Genomic DNA, 26,762 nt, shown 5'->3' with positions numbered 1-26,762 from the left:
ATAAAAAATGATAGTAACATTGCCCATTAATATTTCTTTGTCTTCCAGTGGGATACTTTTGTTTTTAAAAGGAAAAAATACTTTTCTGTTATTTCATTCACTTATTAGTTTCTAAAAATATTTAACATTTACATTTTGAATCTCTTTCATTTTAAAACACCTAAATCTGGTGGCAGCAAAGAGGGCTCTGATTGGCCAGCTTGTTTTGTCTTGGCAGGAGTCTGGCCAACCAGAGCTCTGTTTGTTAATATTTTTTTTGTTTTAAAGGAGCAATGTGTCACTCTGACACCTAGTGTTTAAAAAGAGTACTGCAGTCCAAATTCAAAACATCATAGAGAGCTGTCTCCCCCCCCCCCCCTCCTCTCTAGAGTCCATGCTCACTCAGGTCACCATGTGGTGGACTCTGAAGCTTCAGTGTTTATCCAGCTCTGCATGGGTCTGTAAACCTTTCTGTGTTCTAACCTCTCTCCATTTTTCAAAAGCATCTCCAATATTGATCCTAGTTTGAGCACGTTTCTGCTCGTGGAGCTTATTAGAAACATGCAGAGGCTTTTTAGGTCGGGTACAATCACTTCTATCTGAACCACTTCTCTTGACCCGCTTCCATCGCTGCAACACCTGTTGGTTTGATGTTTGCCTGGTAAACCGAGGGGCATCCAAAACGGCCGTGTGGGGGTCGCCTTAAAACCGCCTACCTTCTCTGGTCAAAACAAATACAGACCAGAATCTAAAGTTAGAAGGAGGACATACTGGCTGCTGCATTGTTGTCAGAGAAGCCAGCACTTCAACATAGCATGTTTCCTTAATGTCTGATCATATAGTAAGGACATTTTATGATTTAATTTAGTAAATATCTTACATATTGCTCCATTAGAGTATATATAAATATACTTATAATAAATAGTATTAGAGTAAGATATAAATAATTTTAAGTTTCTAAGATATATCCAAAGAAAATATTTTTTGTGTCCAGGATTTGTATTAAAAGTGGCAGAATCGTGCAAAATCAGCGTTATGGTTGTTCAACTTTCACCTCAGATCACAAAATCCTTACAGTACAGTGAATCTGGTCTGTTTGCTGGAAGTGAAATAGACCCACCAGCAGCTCAGCACAGAGGAGAGACAAGGGGATATTCATTCCCGCATGTCCGTCCCTCGACTATAAAAGCCACCCCCAAAATCCCAACCACACAATCATACAAACTGCTGTTCTATAACGAACTACAACTGAAGTTAAAACCTCGACGGTGTCAGGTTATGGAAGTTGCACTCTTTGGAAAAATAGAAACAGAAATTGAGAGAAATAAATAAAGCTCAACTGTTACTGGTTTAAAGTAGTGTGTGTAGCAGGGCTGAAGGGACGCAGCAGGTGGGGAAGTGAGTTCTTCTGCCAATGTCTCACCGGCGATGACTTAAAGGGCCAGTTCACACAAATTACAAAAAAAGCAACTTGTAAATGGTTTCAGTTTTGTGTGCCGTTATTTTCAAAATTTGGGACAGTGTTTCTTCAAGACAGATTTATATTTTCTGGGTTGAAGGCAGAAAATTAATAATTTTGAAACCTGGTGAACTGATTCTTTAAGTTAGACACATCCTGTCCAATCGCGCTCACAGGTGTTCCCTGCGCCTCCGCCATCTTTGTAGTCTATTCTTGATATTGTTTAGTGTTGGAGAGGGAGGGGGGGGGGGGGCATGCAGGAAGGGATAAAGGAAGGATCTCCGTTTACAAAATACACCGATGTGCTGCTTCTCAGACTTCTACAGAAAAGTTCAGGAGACAACGAGCAAACAGGAATCGGGAAGAAGTGCTAGTGTGTGTTTTTTGTAACTGAGTGCACAGGTAGTTTCCCCCCACAGGGACTCGAGTTAGATGGTGCTCTCAGTGTGTGTATGACTGATGGTGTGGACCTGTGGGTGGGGGTGGGCCTGGCCGTGGCTGGGTCTGCGCGGGCCCACACAGTTCTGCTGCTCACTGAGCAGAGTGGTGGTCTCTCCCGCCCCGTTCTCCGAGCCGGCAGAGGAATGCTGGGACCTGGAGGAGGTCAGAGTCGGGTGGGGGTTGGAGATGGCTATGCTCATGGAGGACGCAGGGGTTTGGGAGATGGGGGTGTGGTTAATGGGAGGGGGAGTGGCTTGGGGCAGAGACTGGCTGGGTCTGCGTCCGGATGACGGCGTGGTTTGGGGCAGCGAGCGGTTGCTCGGTGGCAGTTGAGTGTTAGACGTCTGGCGCTTAAAAGGAGGTGTGGCCAGCGGCAGTGGAACGCGGGTCCCCGGCGGCGTGATGGGGGGCAATGAGGCAGATGTGTCCAGACGAGTGTGACTGCCGTCTGGAGTCTGAGGCGAGCTGTCGAGCCTGGAGGCCAGGAGACCGTTCTGGTACTGAGCACGAGTGATCTAAAGAAAACAAACAACACCGATCAAAGAAGACAAACGATGATAATTTTAAAAACCTTACTGTAGTTTTACATATTTCAGATCTTGATGACTGATAGGAACCAAAAAATGGAATTGCTTAGTAGATTTTTTCAGACAATCGCCTTGAGGCTTTAAAGGCTGAATCGATGAATCTGTGTTCTTCACTACAGCCTTTCCAAAGAGTTTCACATTGGTCCTTGAAGCTAGTTTTTTTAACCCTAATATTCTTCTGATAATTTGCAGAAGTAAATGATGTAAGAAAATTCCACCTTGTACCCGAGCTGAAAAAAAATATGCTCCAGAATCTGTTAACTGGTACGTGTTGAAACAGTCCGTTACCTTGACAAACTGCAGGTCTGTGAGGGCACGGACGCAGAAGTCTGTTATGTATTGGAAGGGTGTCCCTGGGATCTGGTTGATGCTCCCGCCCACCGAGGCGCTGTCCGGAGCGCGCTCAGTGCAGCTCAGAGACGCCGAGCGGTTGAGGTTGCCCCCATGTGACGGGGAACGAAACTCTGGGGTCGATAAAGAAAGAGAGTGAGAAAAACTAAACCAGGCACTGACACACAAAATTTAAACATTAACAAAAAAGGAGAACAAACACCCGGAAACATCAGGGAAAACAAGATGTGAAAACATGGAGAATGGAGGAAGACGTTAGTGAGAGCAGTAAGCGTGATCACACTGAAACACACCACACACAAACGTATACACGTATATAACATGAATATATATATCAGTGTCTACATCATCATCCTGCTGTGGCTGACTGATGATAGAGATGAGATTGTGTTTGGTATGAAAAGAATGCGACAAACATGCCATGCGGTGAGGCAAAGTGCATCGTTTGAGCATTTTTATGGCTACAGTGCAGGACTGTGCGAGCTCGGAGGAGAAACCTCTCTGATTGGCTGGTTTTAGTGATGTCATGGAGGGTGGTGAAGAGCAGGAAGGAGTGTCCTTGTTACCCTCCTTTCTTGAAGGGTTGTGTTAAAGAAGAGAGAGCGACGGTGATCGGCCAGTTGAGGAGATCAAGTGGGAGGAACTAATGCTAAAGGAATAGTTCGACATTTTTGAGAAAAATATTTCTTTCTTTCTTTCTCTCTCAGAGTTAGGTTGGAAGATTGATCCTGCTTTCATGTCCAAAGGGTAGCTTTGTAGCAAATTAGCTAAGGTTAGCATAAAGACTGGGGGAAGCTTGTCTAGCTCTGTCAGGTAGACCAACTAACCTTTCCTAAATCAAGCTACTTCCAAAAAGCAAACCAGTTGTGTTTGTGTTTTAACACTGTTATGCATCTAGCTAACGAGTCGTATGTTATCCCAAAACTGTTCTACAACTAAAGACCTACAAGCAACACGTTTTGCTGTGATATAAATCCATAAATGGGTCAAAATAATGCCAAATGACGTATATCATACTCAAGATTTGTTAAAAGTAAAAGAAATTTGCACACATTACAATTTTTGTTATTTGCTTTTACTTATTCTTGTCATTTGAATAGCTCAGTGCAAATTTGTATCTATATATTTGCATTAATTTGACATCTTAGCATCGACTTTTTTAATTTAACGTCAATCTAAAAGCTTATCAATTTACACAGTATTATCTTATTGTTTTTCTGTACCTATAAAACTAGTGGTTTCCATTTTTTTATGCTAAGCTAAGCCAACTAGCCAGCTGCTATGCTAATTGCATTTAAAGAACATGCATGAGTTTGGTATCAATCTTCTCATCACACTCAAAGAGGAAAGAAAGCAAATAAGCATAGTTCTCAAATGTCGTACTTATCCTTTAACCAGAGATCTACGGCCAGAAAAGTTTTTTTTTTTCAGGAATATCTCAGAGATTGTGAGTTGAATCTGACTGTAAATCAATGGTTAAAGGGGAGGAGGTGTTAGGGGTTAGAGGTTAGTCTCAGTACGCCAAGAGCCCCATCCAGCAAGTTGTTCACCTCCTGCTGAGACTTGAGAGAGTGTCTGCTTCTTGGATGTGTCATGACTTGTGAGGAATTCTGCTGTTGATATATACTGGTAGCTCTTGGCTTGACAATCCCTGACCAACCTGAGCACGTTACAGGACCAAGGCTGCAGCACCGTATCATTTCTGTAACGCTAATCAATACTTCTTTACTCACTGATTAATAGCAGGCAGAACATAAACTTGTCCTGGTGTTTTAAAAGTGAGAGAAAACTTAGCAATTATGAGTTTTTAAATTATGAGTTTTTAACTGATGCTTGTAGAAAAATAACGATCTTAAGACATCCCCTACTTATCTTGGAGGTTGAATTAGGGTTTTAACTATAATTATAAAATATCTTTAGCACTGCAGGAATCTGTAAAACATGCACCTGACACCATTACATTTGGCTTTAATTTCATATCAAATTTGCACTATTTTGCTAGATGCTGTTATTTGTATAGTCTAAGAAAACTCTCACTCTTGTTACTCTGATTTTTTAATACTGATTTTATTTGATGCTTATAGCTCTATCAAATGTGCATTTCTTATGTGCAATAAGAAATATCCAAGTTATAATCTCCTTTGAGATATTTAGAGCAAAACTCTTGGTTATAAACTTGTATTTAGACAATAGACATGTTTAACATTCTTTGGAATAAAAACTTGTTTTTTGTTTTTGCATTTGGTGTAATTTCAGCAATAATATTCAAGAATTTCAGTTTATAATCAGTCTCAGATGTGAAAATGATCAGACTTTAAGGTTTGCTCTTGTTTTCGATGCCTTTGTTGAGGATTAAAGATGACTCAAAGGGGCCAGCGTTTGCTCAGAAAAGCATCAAAAAGAGGCAAAAAGCTAATTAAACTTTTACTATGCAGACTGCCCCCACATCCCGTGTTCACTCGGGGTCTGAACTTGCTGGATCAGGGCTCCGGAGATGGTGGAGAGAAAAAAAAAAAAGAAGGGAAAATGGTGAGATTGGCTCAAAGAGGATAACCTCCCTCCCTCCTCTGGCCCATGCGAGTCTTTACCTGGAAAACGAGTGAACAGAGAAAACCTCTTAAGAGAGAGGCGTCGTGGAGGGGGGGACGCCACTGACGGGGAGAGAGGAGGGGTGACAGCTGAGAGAGAGGAGGGACAGGAAGGGGCAGAAAAAGAGAAATGGGCTTGTTTATTTTTGATCACTTCAGCAGAGAGGGAATCTCTCATCCCTGTGTGATGCCACCAGGGGCGTGTCCAGACTCTTTGACTGGGGTGACCCACTGACTATTGCAGGGGTGGCACACACACAAACATGGATGAAAAGCATTTATTTACCATTTCTATCTCCACTAATCATATCTACATTAACGGACAAAAAATAAACTTTTATGTAGATGTAATTTTTCTTAATTATCGTGCAGGACTTAACCTGATGGACTCATTCCTCTCCTCTGACCTGTGGAAGTCTTTAATTTTAGGTCCCAACAAAAGTAAATGTGCTCCCTTTAAATGCAAAGAAAGTTAAAAGGATTTATTTTACATATTTAAAATACATTTAAAATCATCGTTGTTAGACTAGCAGTTCAACGCTGCTCGCTGCCTTCAATGCGACATATCGCACAGCCTGACTTCAGATTTTCTCTCGTCTTAAATACTGCAAAAGGGAGGTTTTTTTTTAAAACCAGGAATGTTCTAGAAAATTAACTTTGTACAGCAGCAAAGCGTCTGACAAATAGACGATCATTGGTTAAGATTTTAGGGTGGCCAAACAGATTTCAAGGGGATGCCAATGCACCCCTCCCCCGTGGCCATCCCTCTGGACACGCCCCTGGACTCGACATGTTAATGATTCTTTGCTTGTTTAGAAGCTCTTTTAGATTTTCAGCTACTCTACACCTGCTCCAGTGGGGAGGGGGAGGGGGGGGGGGGGGCAATCGTGCTTCAGCATGGTATGGGACAACTGGGCCTAATGTGAGTGCCCCCCTAAAAGACCTGGCAACAATTATCACAACATCTACATGTGGTCTGCTACTCTGAGCATTAAAAATCAAGATTCAAAATCACCTTGGGTTTCATTAAAATTGAACACCTCACCAATATGTTAAAAATCGAGCCCAGGTATAAATATTTTACTGATTAACCCCTTAGTGATGATCTTGTTTATCTTAATATATCTTTCTTGATCTAAATCCCAGGCGACATTTTAAAAAGACATAATTTTCAAATAGAGAAAGCTGACTTTAAATAATAAATGGGCATTAAGCATGAGAAATGTTCCGAAGTCTTTAACATATGTACATTTGACACTGCACATGCAAAGACACTGAGCTGCAGGACGTACAGACGGCAGTTTATCCAGGACAGAGACAGGATAGAATAAACAGGACAGCAGGGAGGAGGAAGAAGAAGAAGAAAAAACGTGAGGAGAAACATTTTAGCTGCAGTTACAATGCTGGACCACACGGGGGCAGCAGAAACACAACTTTAAAATGGAGCCTAACAGAAGTCCATGTGTGTTTTTATAGATGCTGCCTGACAGCAGCTCAGCCTGTTCAGGCAGGCTTTCATCATCCACCTGCACACACAGCCTCCATCTCCTCCTTCAAACACGCATCTTTTAAAAAGACGGCCGTGTTATATAACCGTGTGGACCTCTGACCCCTTTGTCCTCATTTACTGCTTTGATTTCCATTTTTATTTTTTTGCTGAAATCTGACTTCAAAGCTTCTTATCTGCACTCCTGCTGGCTGCAAACAGCAATGAAGTGAGCAAAAGTAAAGGATAAACATGCTGGAGTGTGACTGACTATTATTATTAGTCATGGCTTTATAAAGGGGAGATAAAATATGAGATCATTACTGGATTAAATGGAAAAACGTTATTAGCCCGTTATTACACAGGTCACTCCTTCACCCAGAAAAATAAAAAGTAGTGAGTAAAAACTCAAAGACAGGCTGCAGATTGTGATGCATTGTCTACACTCTTGATATGAAAAGGCAACGTAAAGTTAACGATGAGCTTTTGATGACTGCAGCAGATCTTAATACTCTTAATAAAGACTAAAAAAAATGTTCAATACAGAGCAGGAGTCAGTTTGTGGTTAGCTTAGCTTTGTTTAAAGACAGGACACAATATGAACGATATGATACACCTCAGTAGAAACTGACAGGAACAGCCACTGATGTTGTTCATAACTAACACATAATACATTAGGATAGGATGGGATCCCAGGATATGATACAAAACATACGACATGATCCAGCACGATCCAACAGGATACAACATAAGTCGACTATTTGTGCACATCTTTATTCCAAAATGCAGTAAAACCCCAAAAAAAGAGATCTGGAATGAGCTTGCAAAAGATGCTTTAAAAACCTGAATAATCCCAGCATATCACTCGTCATCACTTTGAAACACGACTTCTGGAGTAAGGCTCGTCTGGATATGTAAAAAAAGGAATATGCTGCTTACATTTGTATGAAATAATCTGAAAGATCTCTAAAGGTTATTAAGATGTGCGAATCTGTGGATGGCTGTTGATCGCTCACAATAAAATACAGTAAAGTTATTTTCAGTGTGCCACAGATGATTTTATTTTATTTTTTTTACCTGAGGACGTGTGACCGTGCACGGGGGTACCCTGGTGGTTATTCAGAGTTAAAGGTGTTGTTACAGTTTGTTTGTTTTTGGAGTGTTTTTTCCCTGCTGGAAGTCTATGCTAAGCTAAGCTAAGCTAACCACATCCAGACTCCAGCTCCGTGCCAACAGCTCTGACATCCTCACTTTTTATATTAAATCTTCATCCCCTCGATTATACAGCGTCACGCAGCTTCTTCTTTAAAGGATATTTTTACACCTGGTTGTTCTCCAGAATACATTTTTAAATCAGCCACATTAACATTTTAATTAACCCGATTAAGGTAAGCTCCCGTCTCGGAACGGGGAGGAACATCTCTTTAGTGTCTCTGGTTGATTTGTCAGGCGTCACCTGACAGCGCCGGACGACACAAAACGAACTCTGCTCGACCTCCGACAGCAGGAAGTGTTTCCTTATTTGGACTAAGCCTAATTAACTTTCAGCTGGTTCTCTAACACAAAGCTTCACTTCAAACTCACTGACGCAGCACTTTGTCAAACAGCACGTCTGTGTTTGTTAGAATAAACAGAGACTATAGTAAGGATTCAGGTCTCTGCTTTTGTTTTCACCTTTAAACCTTTTATCTTACAAGTAATAGAAACTGTGTGCAGATGAAGAATGTGAGCGCGACCGCCACTCTGTTTGTGACAGAAACGAGCGAGTGCAGGAAAACTTCTTCGTCTTATTTCATTACAAATAAAACATTTACCTCAATCACAAATGTTTACTACGGAGCCCATGATGTCCCAAGAAGTAAACAAGACAAAGAAAGCGATTTTTTGCATCTTCATTCTAATCAAATTCTGACTTAATTTACTCAAAATGAAGAAAAAGTCCAGACAGAAGATTACGATATGATAAAGGAGGAACCATGAAGCAAAACGTCATCTTTGTTTGTTTGAGTGTGAAAATGTGGTGTTTTCTGTTTATTTGAAAGACTCTTATTGCATTTGTGTGTGTGTGTGTGTGTGTGTGTGTGTGTGTGTGTGTGTGTGTGTGTGTGTGTGTGTGTGTGTGTGTGTGTGTGTGTGTGCTGTCTCACCCATCGTTGGTGAGCTCAGAGCCATGACTCCGTAGTACGAGAACGGGCCGGTTTCAAACTTCATGTTTTCGTTCCCAGCTTCCACCTCCACTCTCCCCTGAGACACACAAATACAAAAAAAACACACACTGAGGACATTTGTTTGATTCGCTAATTTATCTGACACGTGACACCAGTGTGTGTGTGTGTGTGTGTGTGTGTGTGTGTGTGTGTGTGTGTGTTTGAGTCAGGAGGCTCAGCGGTCATCTCCTGTGGCAGGTAACTGAAACACTTTGACGTTCCATAAATATTACATCCTGCCTCAGGTGAAGTGTCCCTTTACCTATCTCACACACACACACACACACACACACACACACACACACACACACACACACACACACACACACACACACACACACACACACACACACACACACACACACACACACACACACACACACACACACACACACACACACACACACACACACACACACACACAGATGTATGTATTTCAGGTGTGAAACAGGAGCGGTCATGCTCAGGTTGCACTCTGAGTGTCTGCAGTCACTTTATCCACACCTCAGGTGTCGACAACAAAACCTCAGGAGTGCAAACACACACACACACACACACGTGCACACACACACACACACACACACACACACACACACACACACACACACTCAAACAAACAGAAGAACAACAACATTACAAACAGTGAGCAGGTTAAAGAAAGGATTTTGGGGCCGACAGAGATAATGTATAACAGAACAGACGTTTGTGTGTGTGTGTGTGTGTGTGTGTGTGTGTGTGTGTGTGTGTGTAGCCTGATTACACACACCAAAAATAGAAGCATACGCCTGATGTCAACACACTTCTGTTTCAAGTTGTTTCAATGTGACAAAACAACTGAGTGTACCTCTAATATGTGCTCGAATGGTTTGGTGTTCATGTTGTATTATTATTGTATCGTATCTTATTTAATCACGCCGTATCGTTTCTTGAGGTGAGAAAAAAAATGGATTTATGTAAAAGTCGAGATTCTTCTCTTCTAAGATTTAAAATCGATTCCTAACTTCCAAAAATCGATTTTTAAATTTTTTTTTTGGGCTAAAATAATAAGTGCTAATGTTAGCTCTTTAACTCAGTAGAATGGAGAAGCAAGAAATTCAGCCGGTCTCACAGATGACTTGAGTAGATCCTAAAGTATGGACTCATTCAAAAATAGAATCCATGGATCCAAGAATCCAGAATCGTTTTGAATCGAAAAATCGATTCTGAATTGAATCGTGACCCCAAGATTAAAAATCGAATCGAATTGTGAGACACCCAAAGATTCCTAGCTGTAATCGCTTCACATGGTATTGTATCATTCCTGGGCCATGGATTGCGCTCAAGTGGCAACCTCAGGTCTAAAAAAAAATGAAGCCAATGTGGAAGTGCAAAATCCTGCAGTTCCTCGAGTGTCCACTAGTGCTCCAGGAACACAGGAAGTCACACACACATTTACAGCAGAAATTAACATGTTTACAGCCTGGTACAAAAAACAAAATAGGTGTGATTAGTTATTGTCATCACTTGCACACACTCTGTTTTTTACAGCTCGTCAGGAGGTTTAAAACCCGCCTCAGCTCCGGCTCTCAGCCTGTCGTTAAGTTGACTGAAAGTTAGGCTGAGACAGGATTTCCAGCATGGCGGCTGCTGCTGATGAGCCTCCTGAACCCCCCGCAGGAACAGATGGGTGACGTCACTCAGGCTTCAAACATTAATATTTAAGGTCGAAACATTAGTCTTTGTTTGCACATTAATCATTTTCTGCTCCAGTACTTTGTTCTGCCTGTGTGAAGACGTCCTTTGAAATATTCTGACGTCTTGAGCTCCTTCTCTGAGAGCACTGACCTCCATCTGTGGAGGATCTGAAGGGCAAACGTTTCTTTGTACTTCTGCTCATATAAAAGCACTTATATTATAGATTTTGCTTTTTTTTTTCCCCCCACAAAATAGTCGCAGATGAGTTTTCTGTTTATCCACTTTGAAGGTGGTTATGGTTCCAGCACTTACTCAATGGATTTTCCATGATATATTCATCTACATTTTGTCTCCAATAATTTAGAAAAACAAGCAGAAAAGCTGCTAAACGTTCTGTCCCGGTCTGATACCGGTCTCGAGGAATAAATAAAAACAGGCAGCTGTCCCAATTTAAACGCTGTCACTTAGGCGCTCTTGTTGTGTGATCTCAGTGTGTCAGAGGGGCTCCTCTCTGCACGACCTTCACTAATAGATCCTCTTACATAAGCCGGAGACAAACAGAGGGGGGTGGGGGGAGGGGGGAGAGGGGGGTTGAGGGGTTAAGGAGGACAGAAGAGAAGAAAAGCAGATGAGATGAGACAGTGAGCGGCGTTGAAAAATCAGCAAGCAGAGCATGTGGAGTGTGAAATAAAGAGCAGGAGAGGAGTTCAGGGATGAACGTGGAGACGGAGGACGGGCTGTCAGTCAGTAAATCCCTCCTCTGCACCAGGAAGAGAGGAGAGGACGGAGAGGGGAGGGGAGGGGAGGGGAGGGGAGGGGAGGGGAGGGGAGGGAGGAACGAGAGAGGGCTGGAGCTAGCAACACACTTTTATTGGGGCATTTTGGCGCCTCTCATTTTGTAACATTTGAATGAACTCCTGAACTGAAAATTGAAGATTTCTTGTGAACATTTGCCCAAAAAAAAAAAAAAACAGCTCAGTACAGGATTTACAAAAGGTGGCTCAGGATGGACTCACACCCAGCAGAGTACAAATGTGATAAACATCGGTATAGGAGCCAAAACGCTTGTTTGTATGGATCTACACAACACTGTGAGTCGAGCGTAATACCGACACTGACCACTGGGTGGAGTCTTGACTTATGCTGTGCTTAAAGCTAAGACTCCAGGTAATTTTCAGGATTCAGGTGTGTGTTTGGAGGCGTGTCGTTTTTTTGATCATCTCTGAACCTGATCATGAACTAAAAGAAAACCGATTGAAGACTCTAGTGGAAAAGAGTATCAGACATTCGTTTGTTGCAACGACAAAGAGCACGCGTCCGGGAAATAGTTTCAAAAACTCACACCTGAGTGGTGACTGATTTGGACAATAATGTGGTTTTTTTTTTTCAAGAAGATAAATAAAAGCGGTGTAGGACATTAACGAAAACAATCCTTAAGCCAACTCCATTATCGTCACGCAAAACTCCCCTTCATATTTAGAAGATTCAGACGTTTCTCATATTTTGCACTTATGTCAATACTTACCATTTACAACTCTGTTTTTTCACATTTACATTTAATCTTTCATATTTAAGACTAGTAATGCTTAGTTAAATCCTGGTTGTATATATTCACATTCTTAGTTTTGATATTTTTAGTGCTTATTTACTTTGTATTTAATATTATATTGTGTTCAGATTTGCTAATATTGTGTTTTTTACTCATATTGTGTGTTTGGATAACCTGCTGCTGTAACGCCACAATTTCCCAGTTTGGGATCAATAAAGTAATTCTATTCTATTCTATTCAATTTCTTATGGAAAGACGAGTCCTTCAGTATCTCAACTTTTCTAAAAGAACAACATCAGATATCAGAGATTTCCACACTTCATCATTAAAGCCTTCCGAGCAAACACTGATGATAGAAATTAAATGATTTCCTCATGTCTCTTCAGAGGCTTTGCTTTACTTCCTAGTGGGCATTAAAGTGGGCTTTTTGCTTAGGAAGCTTCCTAACTGAGTGGAATGACCCGGAAGCATCTAAGTGGCGGCCATGATAAGAGCCGTATGACTTCTCTAAAAGCAAAGGAAAAGGTGTGTCAATGCTTCCTTTATAACCTGATTTATGAGCGAACAGGAAGGTGAGAAAACATCCTCAAAGTGACAACTGTTTGGTTTCACTTTTGTTACTCGTAGCCTGGTAGTCTATATTGCTTTTATTTCAATTCCAACCTTGTGGTAATTAGGATTATTTCACCGGTAAGAAGGCACAGGGGAACCTTTTTTAGATGCGCTTTTAGTATTTCAGAAAAATTGTAGTTTCAGTTTCTGTTGCATATTAACGTCACCTAATGGGAATGCGATTCTCAGAGCAACGCGGTCTCCTTTCCTTAAGTCTTTAAGACTTTATAAATTCTCCTAACATCTTCCCTTAACCTCATGACGGGTTAAGGAAAGCCAATAACGGTATTTTATGCAAGTTAGACAGCTTACTACTTTAAATTGTGAATTTGGACATACATCATGGTTTTTGAGTCCCTAAAGAATCTGAGTCTGTGTTACTTAAGGGTGCATATCATTATAGAGGATAGAGGTTAAGGTAAAGAGGATAGTGAGAGGGGATAGGAGGGACTATCTGAATCCAACCACGGTCCTATGTATGTTATAAAAACAAGTAGACAGCAGTGTGCAGAGGAGGAAACCCCCCCACTGGAGAGTCTTCACATGTGATACAGTATATCAGGAATGCTCATTTAAATCTGTTTTTCGGGTGTTAGCAGGTATCGTCCTGATCTCTTAAAGAGTCAAACATTTAAACGTTCCCATTCCTACAAATATCACTCAACCTTCTTTTGAAACAGCTCTGAAGCCGGCATGTTCTTTAAAGTAAACACTTAATGAAATCTTCATAATTGCTTTTTCGTCACGCGAGTCTTAAAAGGTCGACCTGTAAGGGTGCTAATACCCGCTCCAGACTGACGGCCCGACCTGGGATAAACCCGTGTTTGTTACCAGATTAAACTGGTCGACCAGTGCCGTCGAATCTCACCTCGTTATGATTCTTTATCGCCCGTTAGCACCGCTCCGACATCAACCAGTGTTTTTTTTTTTTTTTTTACATTTTTTAAAACTCGCTTTCATGAAGAAGGAGAGAATTGATAAAGTCGACATTTCTGTTTTTAAAATATTCAGTGTTGTTTCAGTCTTTGGGAAATTTTAATTGGCTGATCCTTTGAAGGTAAACCAATTAACTCAGCGGGGGGGCGGGGCCAGCAGTGAAAAGTAAACTCATTATGCTCAGGAAAAAACTAAAGCAAGACATTCAGGTCTTATTTTGAGCTTTTTAAAACCTTTTCTTAAAGGTTTATTTTTGGGCTTTTTATGTCTTTATTTAGACAGGACAGTGGTCAGAAATCAGAGAGAGAGAGAGAGAGAGAGAGAGAGTTTGGATTTGAACCCGGCCTCGTGCACTAACCACTAGGTTACCGATGCGCCACCTTTTTATATCATGAAATAAGATGTTTATCTGGACTTGTCAGGTGAAGGTGGCTTACATGAAGTGTAATGAGATGTTTTCGATTAGAGGAATCAGGTGAATACACTTTCTAAGATTTGAGATCGACCTCAATTCTCTTCATGAACATTGATTTCCAGGCAAAGCGTACTGAGAAACACATGGTTGTATTTCTGCTTATAATTACCCTTAACCGATATGTGTGTGTGTGTGTGTGTGTGTGTGTGTATACCTGCAGGATGAGGACAAAGTAGTCGACAGGTTTGCCTCTCTGGTACAGGAAGTGAAGCGGCGAGCGTTTGTCGTTCTCGTTGAATTTGAGCTCCTGGATGACGTCGGGGTGTCTCAGGACCCTCAGCAGGACTTTCTCTGTGATCTGGAACGGGCTGAACAGACTCACCTCTGGGGGGGGGGGGGGGGGACGACGACACCATCAATGAAAGCTATTAGACTGATACTAATTTAAAAAAAAAAATAATTCTTAGACACAAGTCGTAGTTTTTATCCTGTGAATGTGAGGGGAGGTTTGTTATCCTCAGGTTTGTATATATATGTATATATTTTGTCCTTGGTTTTGGGCAGCCTTGTGTTAGAAGATAAATAAAATAAGAAATAAAACCAACTACAAAGTATGTTTACTCAAAGTCTGGACAAATTCTCTGTATTTAACTAAACAAAATAATAATATCAGTTAAGTGTTGAGGCTCAAAGATTCCCTCAGAGGTCAGTGTGTTTCAGTCTCACTGCTGCTGAAACAAATCTCTGCTGGCTGCTCGGTCAGATTAGCCCCGCCCCCAGAGAGAGAGAGCTCACCTGTAGCCAGGAAACGATGAGCGGCCAGCATGAGCTGAGGAGAGATCTTCACTTTGCTGTCGGCGTCGTTCTTGAAGGCCGAGAAGTCGGGCTTGTTTTTATTCGGGTCGACCTTTTTCCTGTTCCTGTTGTCGGCTGTGGAGACAACAGGAACATGGAGGTCGGGTTTTGAGGGAGTGAAAAAAGATAAGCCGGGCTAGATAAAAACAGAGACGCTCACAACACAATATTTAAGAGGTAGAAAGTTAGTGACACGCCCCTCCGTGTGTGTGTGTGTGTGTGTGTGTGTGTGTGTGTGTGTGTGTGTGTGTGTGTGTGTGTGTGTGTGTGTGTGTGTGTGTGTGTTTCAGGCTGTGACTTTTGTCGCCGTGCCAAAGCTGGAAAAACAGGAAACGCTGACTCACTGTAGAGGTCAGACTCGTCCAGGATCTCGGACTTGATGATCTCCTCGATGACGTCCTCCAGGGTCACCAATCCCAGCACCTCGTAGAACGGATCTCCCTCCCCCTCGTTGTTCACCTTCTGGACGATGGCCAGGTGGGATTTACCTGCAAGGGAAAAAGAGAGCGGACAGAGATCACCTGAATGTCACAACCAGCTGTAATAAAAAAAAAAAAAACACACACACACACACACATCAGCATTTTGATCTTTAAACGGCCTCCATGTTCCCCCACACAAAGTGTTCATGCAGAAGCTGTCAGGAAAAGTAGGGCAACATCGAAGAAGAAGAAGAAGAAGAAGAAGTGAGGTTTGATGCTGCTGTTCGATCTGTCAGTGGATTTATCCCCGACCGCTGGGAGGACAGATTGAAGACTTAAAATAGCCCAGACTGGACTAAGAGCTTTGAAGAGAAAGGAGCAGGAAGAGGAGCCAACACAAGATAAAGAAGGAAGAGGAGAAAGAAAGAAAGAGAGGGAAGTGTGGACGAGGAGAAACAGCGGTTTAATCCTCTCCTGGCTCCTGTGTGTCTCATTAAAAAAAATGTAGAACTACTTCTGCTTCTGTTTCTGGCTCGGTTTTTAAACGTGACGTAAGAACAGCGACGGCTGCCAACGTCCACCGAGTGAAGACAGGACGGAGCCAAGTCGAGACAACGCCTTCTTCTATTTCTGTCCTTTTTTGTACTGATGCTGCTGCTGTGTTGTGTTGTGTCACGTGTGTGTGTGTGTGTGTGTGTGTGGACCAAAGAAACTAAAGAATGTAAAACATGAATCAGCCTTCTGTCAGAGTGAGCGTGTGAAAAAGTTCTGAGTTGTTCACAGTTTTTTTCGATCATCACAATATTTCCCTAGTTTAGTATTGTCTGCAAAACGAAAAAATACAAGCATAAGAAAATGTAGGTACTCATACACTCATGATACTTTCTACTTCTGCTCCATCTAAATAGATAGATAGATAGATAGATAGACAGATAGATAGACAGATAGATAGATAGATAGATACTTTATTGATCCTGAGGGAAATTCAAAGCATCCAGTAGCAGGTTACAAAGACGTTCATGACATGAAACATTTGTTACAAATTAAACCACAAAACTGACGCCCCCCCACCCATACATATATATTAACCTGAAAAAAAGATTTAAAGAATACCCCTAGATGAATCAAACTTAAACTGTGCAATTAAAAATAGATTTATACAAGAAATGTACATAACCCGTACAGGGATAAAAATATATGTGCAATTTAAACAAGAAGCTAAAAACAGTTGAGGAAAACAATCTGTAATTAAAAATTAAAAAGTGTTGCCCTTCTGAAGTTGTGTTGTTTATATATGTAAATGTAAATGTTGCAGTTTGCAAAATGGTTTTAGATTTACATCGATAATGAAACCTTTTTCTTTTTGATTACGAGACAGATCGGCGGAACGCTTTAATTGCAGCTAGAATCGGAAATTTCTCGGAAAAACAAAGATTTATTTGTGGTCTTTTTAGCACCTTAATGTCAGAGACAGGACAGTGGATAGAGTCAGAAATCAGAGAGAGAGAGAGAGAGAGAGAGAGAGAGTTGGGAATGTCGTGCAGGAAAAGAAGCCACAGGTTGGATTCTAACCCGGGCCGCCTGCTTGGAGGACAAAAGCCACTAGGCCACCTGCGCCCCAAAACAGCATTTTTATTCACGAAAACACCCGTCAGACTTTGATGAAAGCTGGGGACGGTTGATGCACTTTGTCAGTCACAGTGTATGATTCTGAGTGGGAAAGAAAGGAGTTGATTGAGTGGTTTGTTTACTACGTCATGTTTTATTTGAATGTGTTAAAGACGCAGGATGCATACCTAGCATCATCGCTGCATGTATAAAAACGCCCGTCTGATAACAGTCTGCTAATAAAGCATCAGGAGGGACAGGTTCCCATAACAGGCCATGATGCTGTATCTTGAGATACTTTCCAAAGAGCTCAAGACAGAAGAGCGATAAAATAAAACAAATATCAAAGAGAGAATATTAGCTTTAACTAACATTATCATGTGTTTGCTACATCTCCTCCATGAATCCAAAATAAATCAGATAATCTGTTTTTTTCAACACTTGTTTTTGTTTGGACTACAGAAGGTAGGCGGTTTTACAGCACCCCTACACCCCTATTAATCTAGTAAGGACCAGAATTACATTAAATATTTCAAATTCTTTCTGAAAATCAGATTTTTAAAACTAATTGAACGTTCCCTCAGCGCGTCTGGAAAGTTCTTACACTTAAGAGTTGAGCATGAAAAATTCTCTCTTTTCAAACTAAGTTCACTTGAAAGGAACAAAGTTTGGGAACAAGGCCGTTTTGGACACCCCTCGGTTTGCCAGATATGAGAGCAATTATCAGGTCAACAGGTGTTGCAGCGATGGAAGCGGGTCAAGAGAAGTGGTTCAGATAGAAGTGATTGTACCCGACCTAAAAAGCCTCTGCATGTTTCTAATAAGCTCCACGAGCAGAAACGTGCTCAAACTAGGATCAATATTGGAGATGCTTTTGAAAAATGGAGAGAGGTTAGAACACAGAAAGCTTTACAGACCCATGCAGAGCTGGATAAACACTGAAGCATCAGAGTCCACCACATGGTGACCTGAGTGAGCATCGACTCTAGAGAGGAGGGGGGGGGGAGACAGCTCTCTATGATGTTTTGAATTTAGACTGCAGTACCCATTTTGAACACTAGGTGTCAGAGTTACATATTGCTCCTTTAACCTTGTTGTAATAATAAAGATTTCTTTGTTTACAGTGGCAGGAAAAGGGGGGAAACTAAAGGAACAACAAAATATCAACAACAGCAAAAACACTGAAGTATTGAAGTTATCAGTTAGTAGATCCCATAATAACAGCTGCTACGTTTGATGCAGATCCATATTAGAGTAGAGCGGCTAAGCTGCAGGAGAAAAGCTTCATTGAGTTGAACACTGAGCTACAGTAAGAGGAGAACAGACGGACTGACTCTGCAGTGACGTCAGGACTCTTAAAGAGCAGAATCAGAACTCTCTCTGTGTCCATGATGACTCATCATCAACCGCTAACATCCGAGCGCTAGCTGTCACCACCAACAACACGAGCAGGCCTGTTAGCTCTGTTTGTACAGTCAGCACAGAGATGAAGCCGACAGACAGTGACAGGGCGACTCGCCCTAACTCTTTATCACGGGCATCATCGGCTGACTGTTGTGACCTCTAAACTCCCTGCACTCAGGGGTCAGCAGCCCCCGCGGCGGCTTCACGTTAGCCGTTAGCTTCAAGGGGGGACTCAGCAGAATAAAAACATGAGCTGACACGAGAGATTTAACCTCAAATCTGAGAGGGACTTTACTTCTGTTCTGTCATCTTCTCAAGGTTAAAATGTTTCATGTCGGATTAAGCAACTTCTAAAATGTGAGATTTAAACAAAACATTTAAAGATGCCAGTTCGGGAAAGTTATTCAGGACATGATGCCCTTTTTCCTGACAGTACATATAACAGAATTCATAATAGACATCTACCTCATAAGCGCATAGGATAGAGATGTATCCATTAAAAACCTTACAGGTAAACTGATGAAGGTCTAGAACAGAAACGTTGCCAATAAGTTCAGACAGTGCGCGTGAGCTTACCTGAAAACATGTGATATGATTTTAAACAATAATATCAACAACAGCATGAGAAAAATCACCTTCATAAAATAGTATTTGCAGTAGGGCCCGATCGATGTAGGATTTATTAGGGATAAAAAAAAAATCAGATACCGATATATCGGCCGATATCTTCTTTAGATCTTTCTTCGTTTTCTCGATACAGATTTGCACATTTATTGCGTTGATCCCTCAAATGCATTTATCAAACACTTGTGGAAAATATACTCAACAGGAAAGCAACCGTGCATGTACGTGCATCACCGCTCGACACTCTGGAGGGTGATAAATCCAAAATTAGCCGATACCGATAGTCACTTGATATGCTAACATCGGCCGATATTATCAGCTAGCCGATTAATCGGTCGGCCTCTGATTTGCCGTACTATCCAATGACCGTTTCTCTGGTATTTTAATGATTGTTCCAACTCCTCTCATCCAAACCTTCTTTACTTAAGTGTAACAGTGAGTTTATTATAAGGTACATTGAGACTGTAATCCTAATATCCTACTATTTTAAACCTGAAAAATCCAAAATACAGAAGCTGTAAATGTTTCAGAGACAAAACGTTGGATTATAATGAGATCAGTGTGATCCAGCGAAACACCAGGATTGTTCAGACTGTCTTTAATGAATATAAAACATTGGAGCGTCTGTTCACACTAAAACAAAAGGTGACATGATGAAGTGGAAAAGTAGAATTTAATGATAATAATTTCATCATTCAGTTAGTTTTATTAGGTTCTCTGAATATGGAGCGTCCTGTAAAATGAATCAATCAAAGCTGCACTTCTTTTGTACTGTGAACAGATTGTCTGAGTGTCTGTTCGGACAGTTTGAAACAACAATGCTCGTTAAGCTTCTTTCGGATGAATTAATAATAACACAGAAGCCACAAGCGACTTTAATGGTCATGCAGAATGACGAGTGAAAATCTGATTCTTCTGCTGATTCTTTCTAATGAGAGTCTGCAGACGACGACAGAAATATTAAATGCACAACCAGGTGATAAAAGACGTTTCTAAATCTGTTACTGGTGAGAGAAAATCAGGCTTACTCCTGTCATGTGCACCCAGAATCATGATTATCAGCTTTCTCTCTGTTCCACATTTGCCTTTTGCTTTTAAGTAAAAGTGAGAAAAAAGCATCTAATATCTGCAAATAGCTTCATTATCATCATGATAAGCTTTATTCCACTGCCGGTCTGACATTGTTTTCATCTCTGCAGCTTTGTATTTACGGTGTGTGTGGGACTCAGCGCTGAGATTTCCCACCACTAATCCCCCGCGCCTGAACGTGCAGATTTTTTCATCCCATCAAAGGTTATACGCGGCGGCTCATTTCACTGATTAGTTCGCGCCCGGAGAGAAGACGATCATCAGCAGCAGCAGCTGCAGAGATGACGGGAATATAAAACCTGCTGCAGGATTATGCGACACACGGATGTGGCCAATAAAACAAAACACCATGAAATGAGGCGCTCTGTGAAGTTTGTTTACTGTGCAGCCAATCATGTAATGCTTTTGGTTTGTGGCTGCATCTGAACAAAATCAATTGTTTTATTTGATCATTTGTTCCCCAGCTGGTAACAATAAGTCCACACTGCAAAAACTCAAATCTCACCAAATGAATTTTGTCTAGTTTACAAAGTATTTATAATAACATATAAGTCTCTCATTACACTTTAAAGGAGGCAAATTCACCTGACAAGTTCTCCATCTGCAAAGTGTTTCCTCTATGTACTGCAGCTTATCAAAGTATCATCTTTTAACCACAGCAATCAGAGTGTTATTGTCCCTGTTAGAATCGCTCATTCCTTATTTTTAGATGTATTTTCTGAATGTTAGCTAAATCTAATTCACAAAGCATAAAGTGCGAGTGATATTCAGACACACACAAGACAGAAAAGTTGTCTTGCTCCGGGCAGTTTGCTCTTGTTTTGCGTCTAAACGTGGAGAGAATCTGCGCTCTCATGCTGACGGAGCTCAGTTCTGTCCACATAAAGATGAGGAGCGAGGACAAAGCTTCCTCACTGAAAGGAGCAAGAAACGACAACTTGTCATACATAAAAGGTTCCAGACCTTCTCCTCATGTGTGGATGAAGTTTTATTTTTGGCCTTCTAACGCATCTATTTTGGAGATAGAACAGGAGATACAGTCAGAAATCAGGGAGAGAGAGACAGTGGGGAATGACATGCAGGAAAGCAGCCGTAAGTCAGATTGAACCTGGGCCACCTGCTTGGAGGACTACAGCCTCCCTACATGAGGCGTGCGCTCACTAACCACTAGGCTGGATGAAGTACTGAGCCGCTGACAGCCCCGGACTGATTTAACCACTGGTTATATTTATAATGTCAAAGTTATATCTCCAGACTTTATTTACAGATAATCTATTTATAAGTCATATACAAAGGTGTCACTACTGGAAAGTTTGTGGTGACATGTCTTTTAAATACTACGGCGCAGTTTCCACCAACTCTCAGCAGACGGTAATTATTCCGCTCCAACTGCCTGTGGCTGTCAGCGCCTGCGTTTGTGAACAAGAAGCTTTCAGCAATGAGGCCCATTCTTGCCAAATGAATTGCTTAACTGCTCATTTTAATAGAATCCAACATCAATGCAGCACAGAGGAGCACTGAGTTAGTTAGTTGTGCATTTAACCCTTTGTGTGTGTTTTGTGAATTAGACGCTGTCATTTTGTCTCACTGGGTTTAGCAGTCCTTTGTGATTCAGGCTCCCAGTGCGCTGGAAGAAGACGTTTGGGATGCACCAAACTAGTGCTAAACACAAAGTGGCAAAAAGTGCTGTAAATATTCTAAACATAGCCTAAAATTAATGTAATTTAAAGTCATTGTTTTTAGGTTGATAATTCTTAAGATTTGCTAAATTACGTTTTGAAACTGGCCCTGCCTGCAGCTATATATAAAGCTAGCGGTGTTGTGACAAGAAATGCATGCCTGCCGAGAATTGCATGCACCTGGCTGGAGAATGGAAAATGTGACAGACAAAAATTCTATGCAGCCATTATTTGCATCCACCCCCAACGCTCCCATCCACACACTTTAGAGTCAATCACTGTTAGCGGCTCATAGTCACGCAGCAGACTTATGAAAGTGAGTCTTTAGAACACTAAGGACACTTTATATGTTTATCATCTATAAACTTCAGGTACTTTTTCATCCCTGATCTGCCCCCAGAAATAATACTAATACAGTTTCAAAACGGCATGCAATTCTCAGGAGGCAGCCGTTTCTCGGCAGCACTCAACAAAGGGGCGGAGCTGCTCGTCATCTCCTGTGTCTAACACACTCACTGTTGACAAGTGCCTCATACAACCCCCGCTAAAAAGCTACAGAACTATCCCTTTAAATGAGAGTACAAAACCCTGAGAAACACTGGACTGCATTACAGTGATGCTTTCAAACTAGTCTTCCAAAAAACAATCCTTCAGGTTATTGTCAGGCGTTTAACTAGAGCAAGAAATAGATAGCCTTTTAGGATTTATTTTTAAATCCTATTGGTTGCTAACACAACTCTGAAGGTTCAGGGCAGAGGTTTACCCAGAAGGTTCAAAGGGGAGTCTAAAAAAACCTCCTTTAATAAAGCCCTACATAAAGGTGGCCGACAGCTTTTGATCGTTGGAATCATCAAAGGTTTAAACATCACTCTGCCCTGCTGTTCTCTTCTGGTGCATTTAAAGTTTTTAACAACATAACAACATGTGTACCTCTCCAACCATTCCATCTGTGCTCGTGACTGAGCTGCTCGCTCTAACTTTAGTTTAAAAACACATGATGAACATATTCCATCTTCTTAATGGCAAACATGGGTAGAACGATTAAATGCAAAAACGATCCAAGACACACAAACAGATGTTCCACCTTGTGTTTTAAATGGTGTATATGGGCACATCCCAGTCAAAGACAATTTGATGCCTTTGCATGGAAAAGGACGAGAAGTATTTTCTATTTCTATTCTATTTTGTGCAAAACTATTACTTACCTTTAGTATCGATGTGACCCTGAATGTGTACGGCAAAGAGCCGGCAGTGCTTCTACATCAAAAATACATTTCTAAATAAAAAATATCTGCTGCTCCGGGCATAGATGGCCTAGTGGTTAGATTGCGCCCCATGTATGGAGGCTATAGCCAGGGTTCAAGTCCGATCGGCGGCTCCTTTTTTCCCCACTCTCTCTCTCCCCCTGACTTACTGCTCTATCCACTGTCTGATCCAAATAAAGGCATAAAAGCCCCTAAGTAAATCTTAAAAAAAACAAAAACAAACAAACAAACAAACACTGCCACTGAGGCCTGGAGGGAGGTACACTTGGCACTGCAGGTATCTGGTCTTCAAAACACTGGTGGAAACCCTGCTTTACAGTCTTTTGACATCCTCTTAAATCAAATTTTCTCTCCTGCTGGTGGATATAAAAGATGAAAACTGTGATTTTAACTGATACTTGAATACGTATTTTCTCAATACCTTTTAATTAGCTGTATTGTGATGTATAAATCTCTTCCTACTCTTATTTTTTAAAATATTTTAAGTGCTTAGTTATGTATCTATTCTTATATTGTTTTATTCGCTCTGACAACCTGCTGCTGTAACACCACAATTTACCAGTTTGGGATCAATAAAGTAATTCGATTCTATTCTATTCTATTCTATTCTGTGCTGATAACATGTCTACACTCATGCACTTTAACTTATGTCAATACCGTCCATTTACAACTCTGTTTTTGCACATTTACATTGAATCTTTCATATTTAAGACTAGTAATGCTTGGTTAAATCCTGGTTGTATATATTCTCATTCTTAGTTTTGATATTTTTAGTGCTTATGTACTTTGTATTTAATATTATATTGTGTTTTAATTTGCTAACATTGTGTTTTTTGCTCATATTGTGTGTTTCCTGCTGCTGTAACGCCACAATTTCCCAGTTTGGGATCAATAAAGTAATTCTATTCTATTCTGTTCTGTCATGTATCTCTTCTGTTCCTGATATCTTTTACAAATTTAATTTGTGTGTTTTTCTGTTCTTGCTCTTTGGCCTCTGTTTTGTTCCATATTCATCTTATTTCTTGGTATTATCGTTGAAGTTTTGCACTTTTGTTTTGTTTTATTTTAATTGGCATTTGCATTTGTGTGATCATTTTGGGGCCGCTTCCCTGCCTTAAAGGTTTTTAAAGAATTACAAGCACCTAAAACTTTTGCTTGTGTGAATGTACTTTGCTACATTTCATCTCTGTATTTGCTCTGTTGTTTGTTTTGTTGCTGGCATGTTGTAGACTGATTTTCCATTCATCAATAAAGCAGATCGATAGAGACAGAGCTGAGGGGGGGGGGGAGGAGGAGGAGGAGAGAGAAAGGGGGTGTGGGATGTGGATGGAGTGATGGCTGCAGGTCTCAATCTAACAAACCTGATAAATAAGTCTCAAACATAATAATAATTATAAAATAATAAAACTTGCACATGCGCAGTAGATACTCACCTTTCTTGAACTCCTCCAGCATGGCGTCCAGCTTGGTGTCGTGAAACACAAAGTGCACCGGGTGGTTGTAGAACTTGGTGATGGTCTTCAGGGTGGTGCAGTCGTCCGGGTCCACGAAGGCCAGGTCCTTCACGTACAGGATGTCCACGATGTTGGACCTCTCGTCGTCATACACCGGGATGCGCGTGTATCCACTCTCCATGATCTCCGACATGGTGTTGAAGTCCAGGACCGCGTCCGCCTGGATCATGAAGCAGTTCCCTATGGGGGTCATCACGTCCTCCACGGTCTTGGTCCTGAGCTCCAGCGCGCCCTGGATCATGTTGAGCTCCTCCTTTACCAGGTCGTTGTACGGCTCCGTCACCTTCAGCATCCCCACCAGCTTCTCCCGGTTGTACACGGTCCCGATCTCCTGACCCAGCAGGACGTCCAGGAGCTTGCTGACCGGGAAGGACACGGGGAACGTGAGGAACATGAAGAACTTGGTGACCAGGATGGTGTTTGCTCCCACGGCCAGCCCGTGGCGCGAGCACAGCGCTTGGGGGACGATCTCCCCGAAGATGACGATCCCCACGGTGGAGGCCACCACCGCCCCGAGCCCGGATCCGATCAGGTCGTCGAGCAGGATGGTGAGCGTGGTGTTCACCAGGACGTTGCCGAGCAGCAGCGAGCACAGGAGGTAGTTACCTTTGCTGCGGATGGGTTCGATCTTCCGCGCGTAATTCTTCTCCTTGTCGGTGCCGCAGCTCTGCACGATGCGCAGCTCCATGGGGTCCAGCGCCATCAGGCCCAGGTTCAACCCGGAGAACATCCCGGAGAGGACCAGCAGACAGGAAATGAGGATGCCCTGCAGCCATAAGGGCAGCAGGGACTTCTTCTCCTCCACCACCAGCAGCCTGCCATCGCTGTCCCCCAGCAGCACCCACCTGCTGCCGTCCGCGCCGCTCGCCGTGCACACCGCGTACTCCTTCTGCGGCTCGCTCTTGCGCAGCGGCTTCACGTGCACGGTGAGCACCCCGGACGTGCCCCTGCTGCTCACGTTCATGAAGGTCCCGACACTGATGTCTTTCGTGAAGTCAACACAAGTCCTGTCCGGTCCCTCCATCATGCCGCTGCTGCTGCTGCTGCTGCCTCCTCTCGCAGCCGCCGCCGCCTCCTCCTCCTCCTCCGCCGCGTCCGCTCCCGCGTCCTCCCCCTCCGCGAGCTCCATGAAGCGGATCTGCGTCCAGGCGCCCGAGTGGAGCTGCACCCCGTAAAACCGGAGCTGAACGGAGCTCTCCTCTGTCACCTGGATGACACCGTCGTCATTGGTGCTGGCCGGCTTGTCGCTCCTCTCCAGCCGCATGCCGAGCAGCTGGCTCCCGCCGCCGCTGCCGCCGGACCCCGCCGCCGCCGCCGCAGCCGCAGCCGCCGCCTCCGTGCGCCCCCCGACCGCGCTCCACAGGCAGATAACGACAGTGAGAATGTAACCCTGCTGCCCGCTCCATTCTGTCGCCATGTTTGTTTCACTGCTCGGCGACCTGGGGGCTGACGTCATTTACTCATGTCCGTGCGGCTCCGCCCCCCCGCCGGCCCATCAAGCACACACACACACACACACACACACACACACACACATTAACACCGCCTACCGGACAGTGACAGGTAGAGCTAATAAACAAACACACACTCCCCCTTTTTTTTTTTTTACCTCACACCCACATTTTACAGTCTGTGTTGCTGCACTCTTTGGTGCTGCAGCAAGTGGAGGTAAACACCACCCAAAATATGCATGCACTCTGCGTCACCCCCCCCCCCCCCCCCCCACCCACCCCTCCTCCTTGTTATTATCTGTCAGGCTCGGGGCAATGCGGCGCGCTCGGATGCTGCTGCTGCTGTTTTTTTGACAGCGGTTTTATCATCCAATTGCATCCGGAGCCAGCTGCTGTTATGTAAAGGCAAAAGGCATCTGTGCACCCCCATCATCTCCCCCCCCCCCTCATCCTGCACCATCATCCCGCATCCCTCTGGCTCACAGCCCGGTGCGAGCTGCAAACACTCAGCAGAGTTTTCTCCATGCAGCTTCTGAATCACCAATAAAAAATAAAATTGTAACAACA

The 26,762-nt window shown here is 42.6% G+C and overlaps 1 protein-coding gene across 1 annotated transcript; it reads right to left on the bottom strand.

Annotated features, from left to right (window-relative positions):
* Positions 1-38: 38 nt before the first annotated feature.
* Positions 39-26,468, bottom strand: LOC132991806 (metal transporter CNNM4). The gene is made up of 7 exons (XM_061060706.1): positions 24,664-26,468; positions 15,484-15,627; positions 15,080-15,214; positions 14,499-14,668; positions 9,039-9,135; positions 2,755-2,930; positions 39-2,394 (listed from the first exon to the last, which is right to left on the bottom strand). Exons 1-7 carry the CDS (start codon positions 26,198-26,200, stop codon positions 1,867-1,869), a joined length of 2,787 nt encoding a protein of 928 aa, XP_060916689.1. The 5' UTR covers positions 26,201-26,468; the 3' UTR covers positions 39-1,866.
* Positions 26,469-26,762: the final 294 nt, after the last annotated feature.

The sequence above is a fragment of the Labrus mixtus genome, chromosome 17 (genome assembly GCF_963584025.1).
Source record: "Labrus mixtus chromosome 17, fLabMix1.1, whole genome shotgun sequence".
In the NCBI taxonomy this organism is placed as follows: domain Eukaryota; kingdom Metazoa; phylum Chordata; class Actinopteri; order Labriformes; family Labridae; genus Labrus; species Labrus mixtus.
Note: the sequence above shows the minus strand (reverse complement) of the source record. Positions and strands in the feature narration are given on the sequence as shown.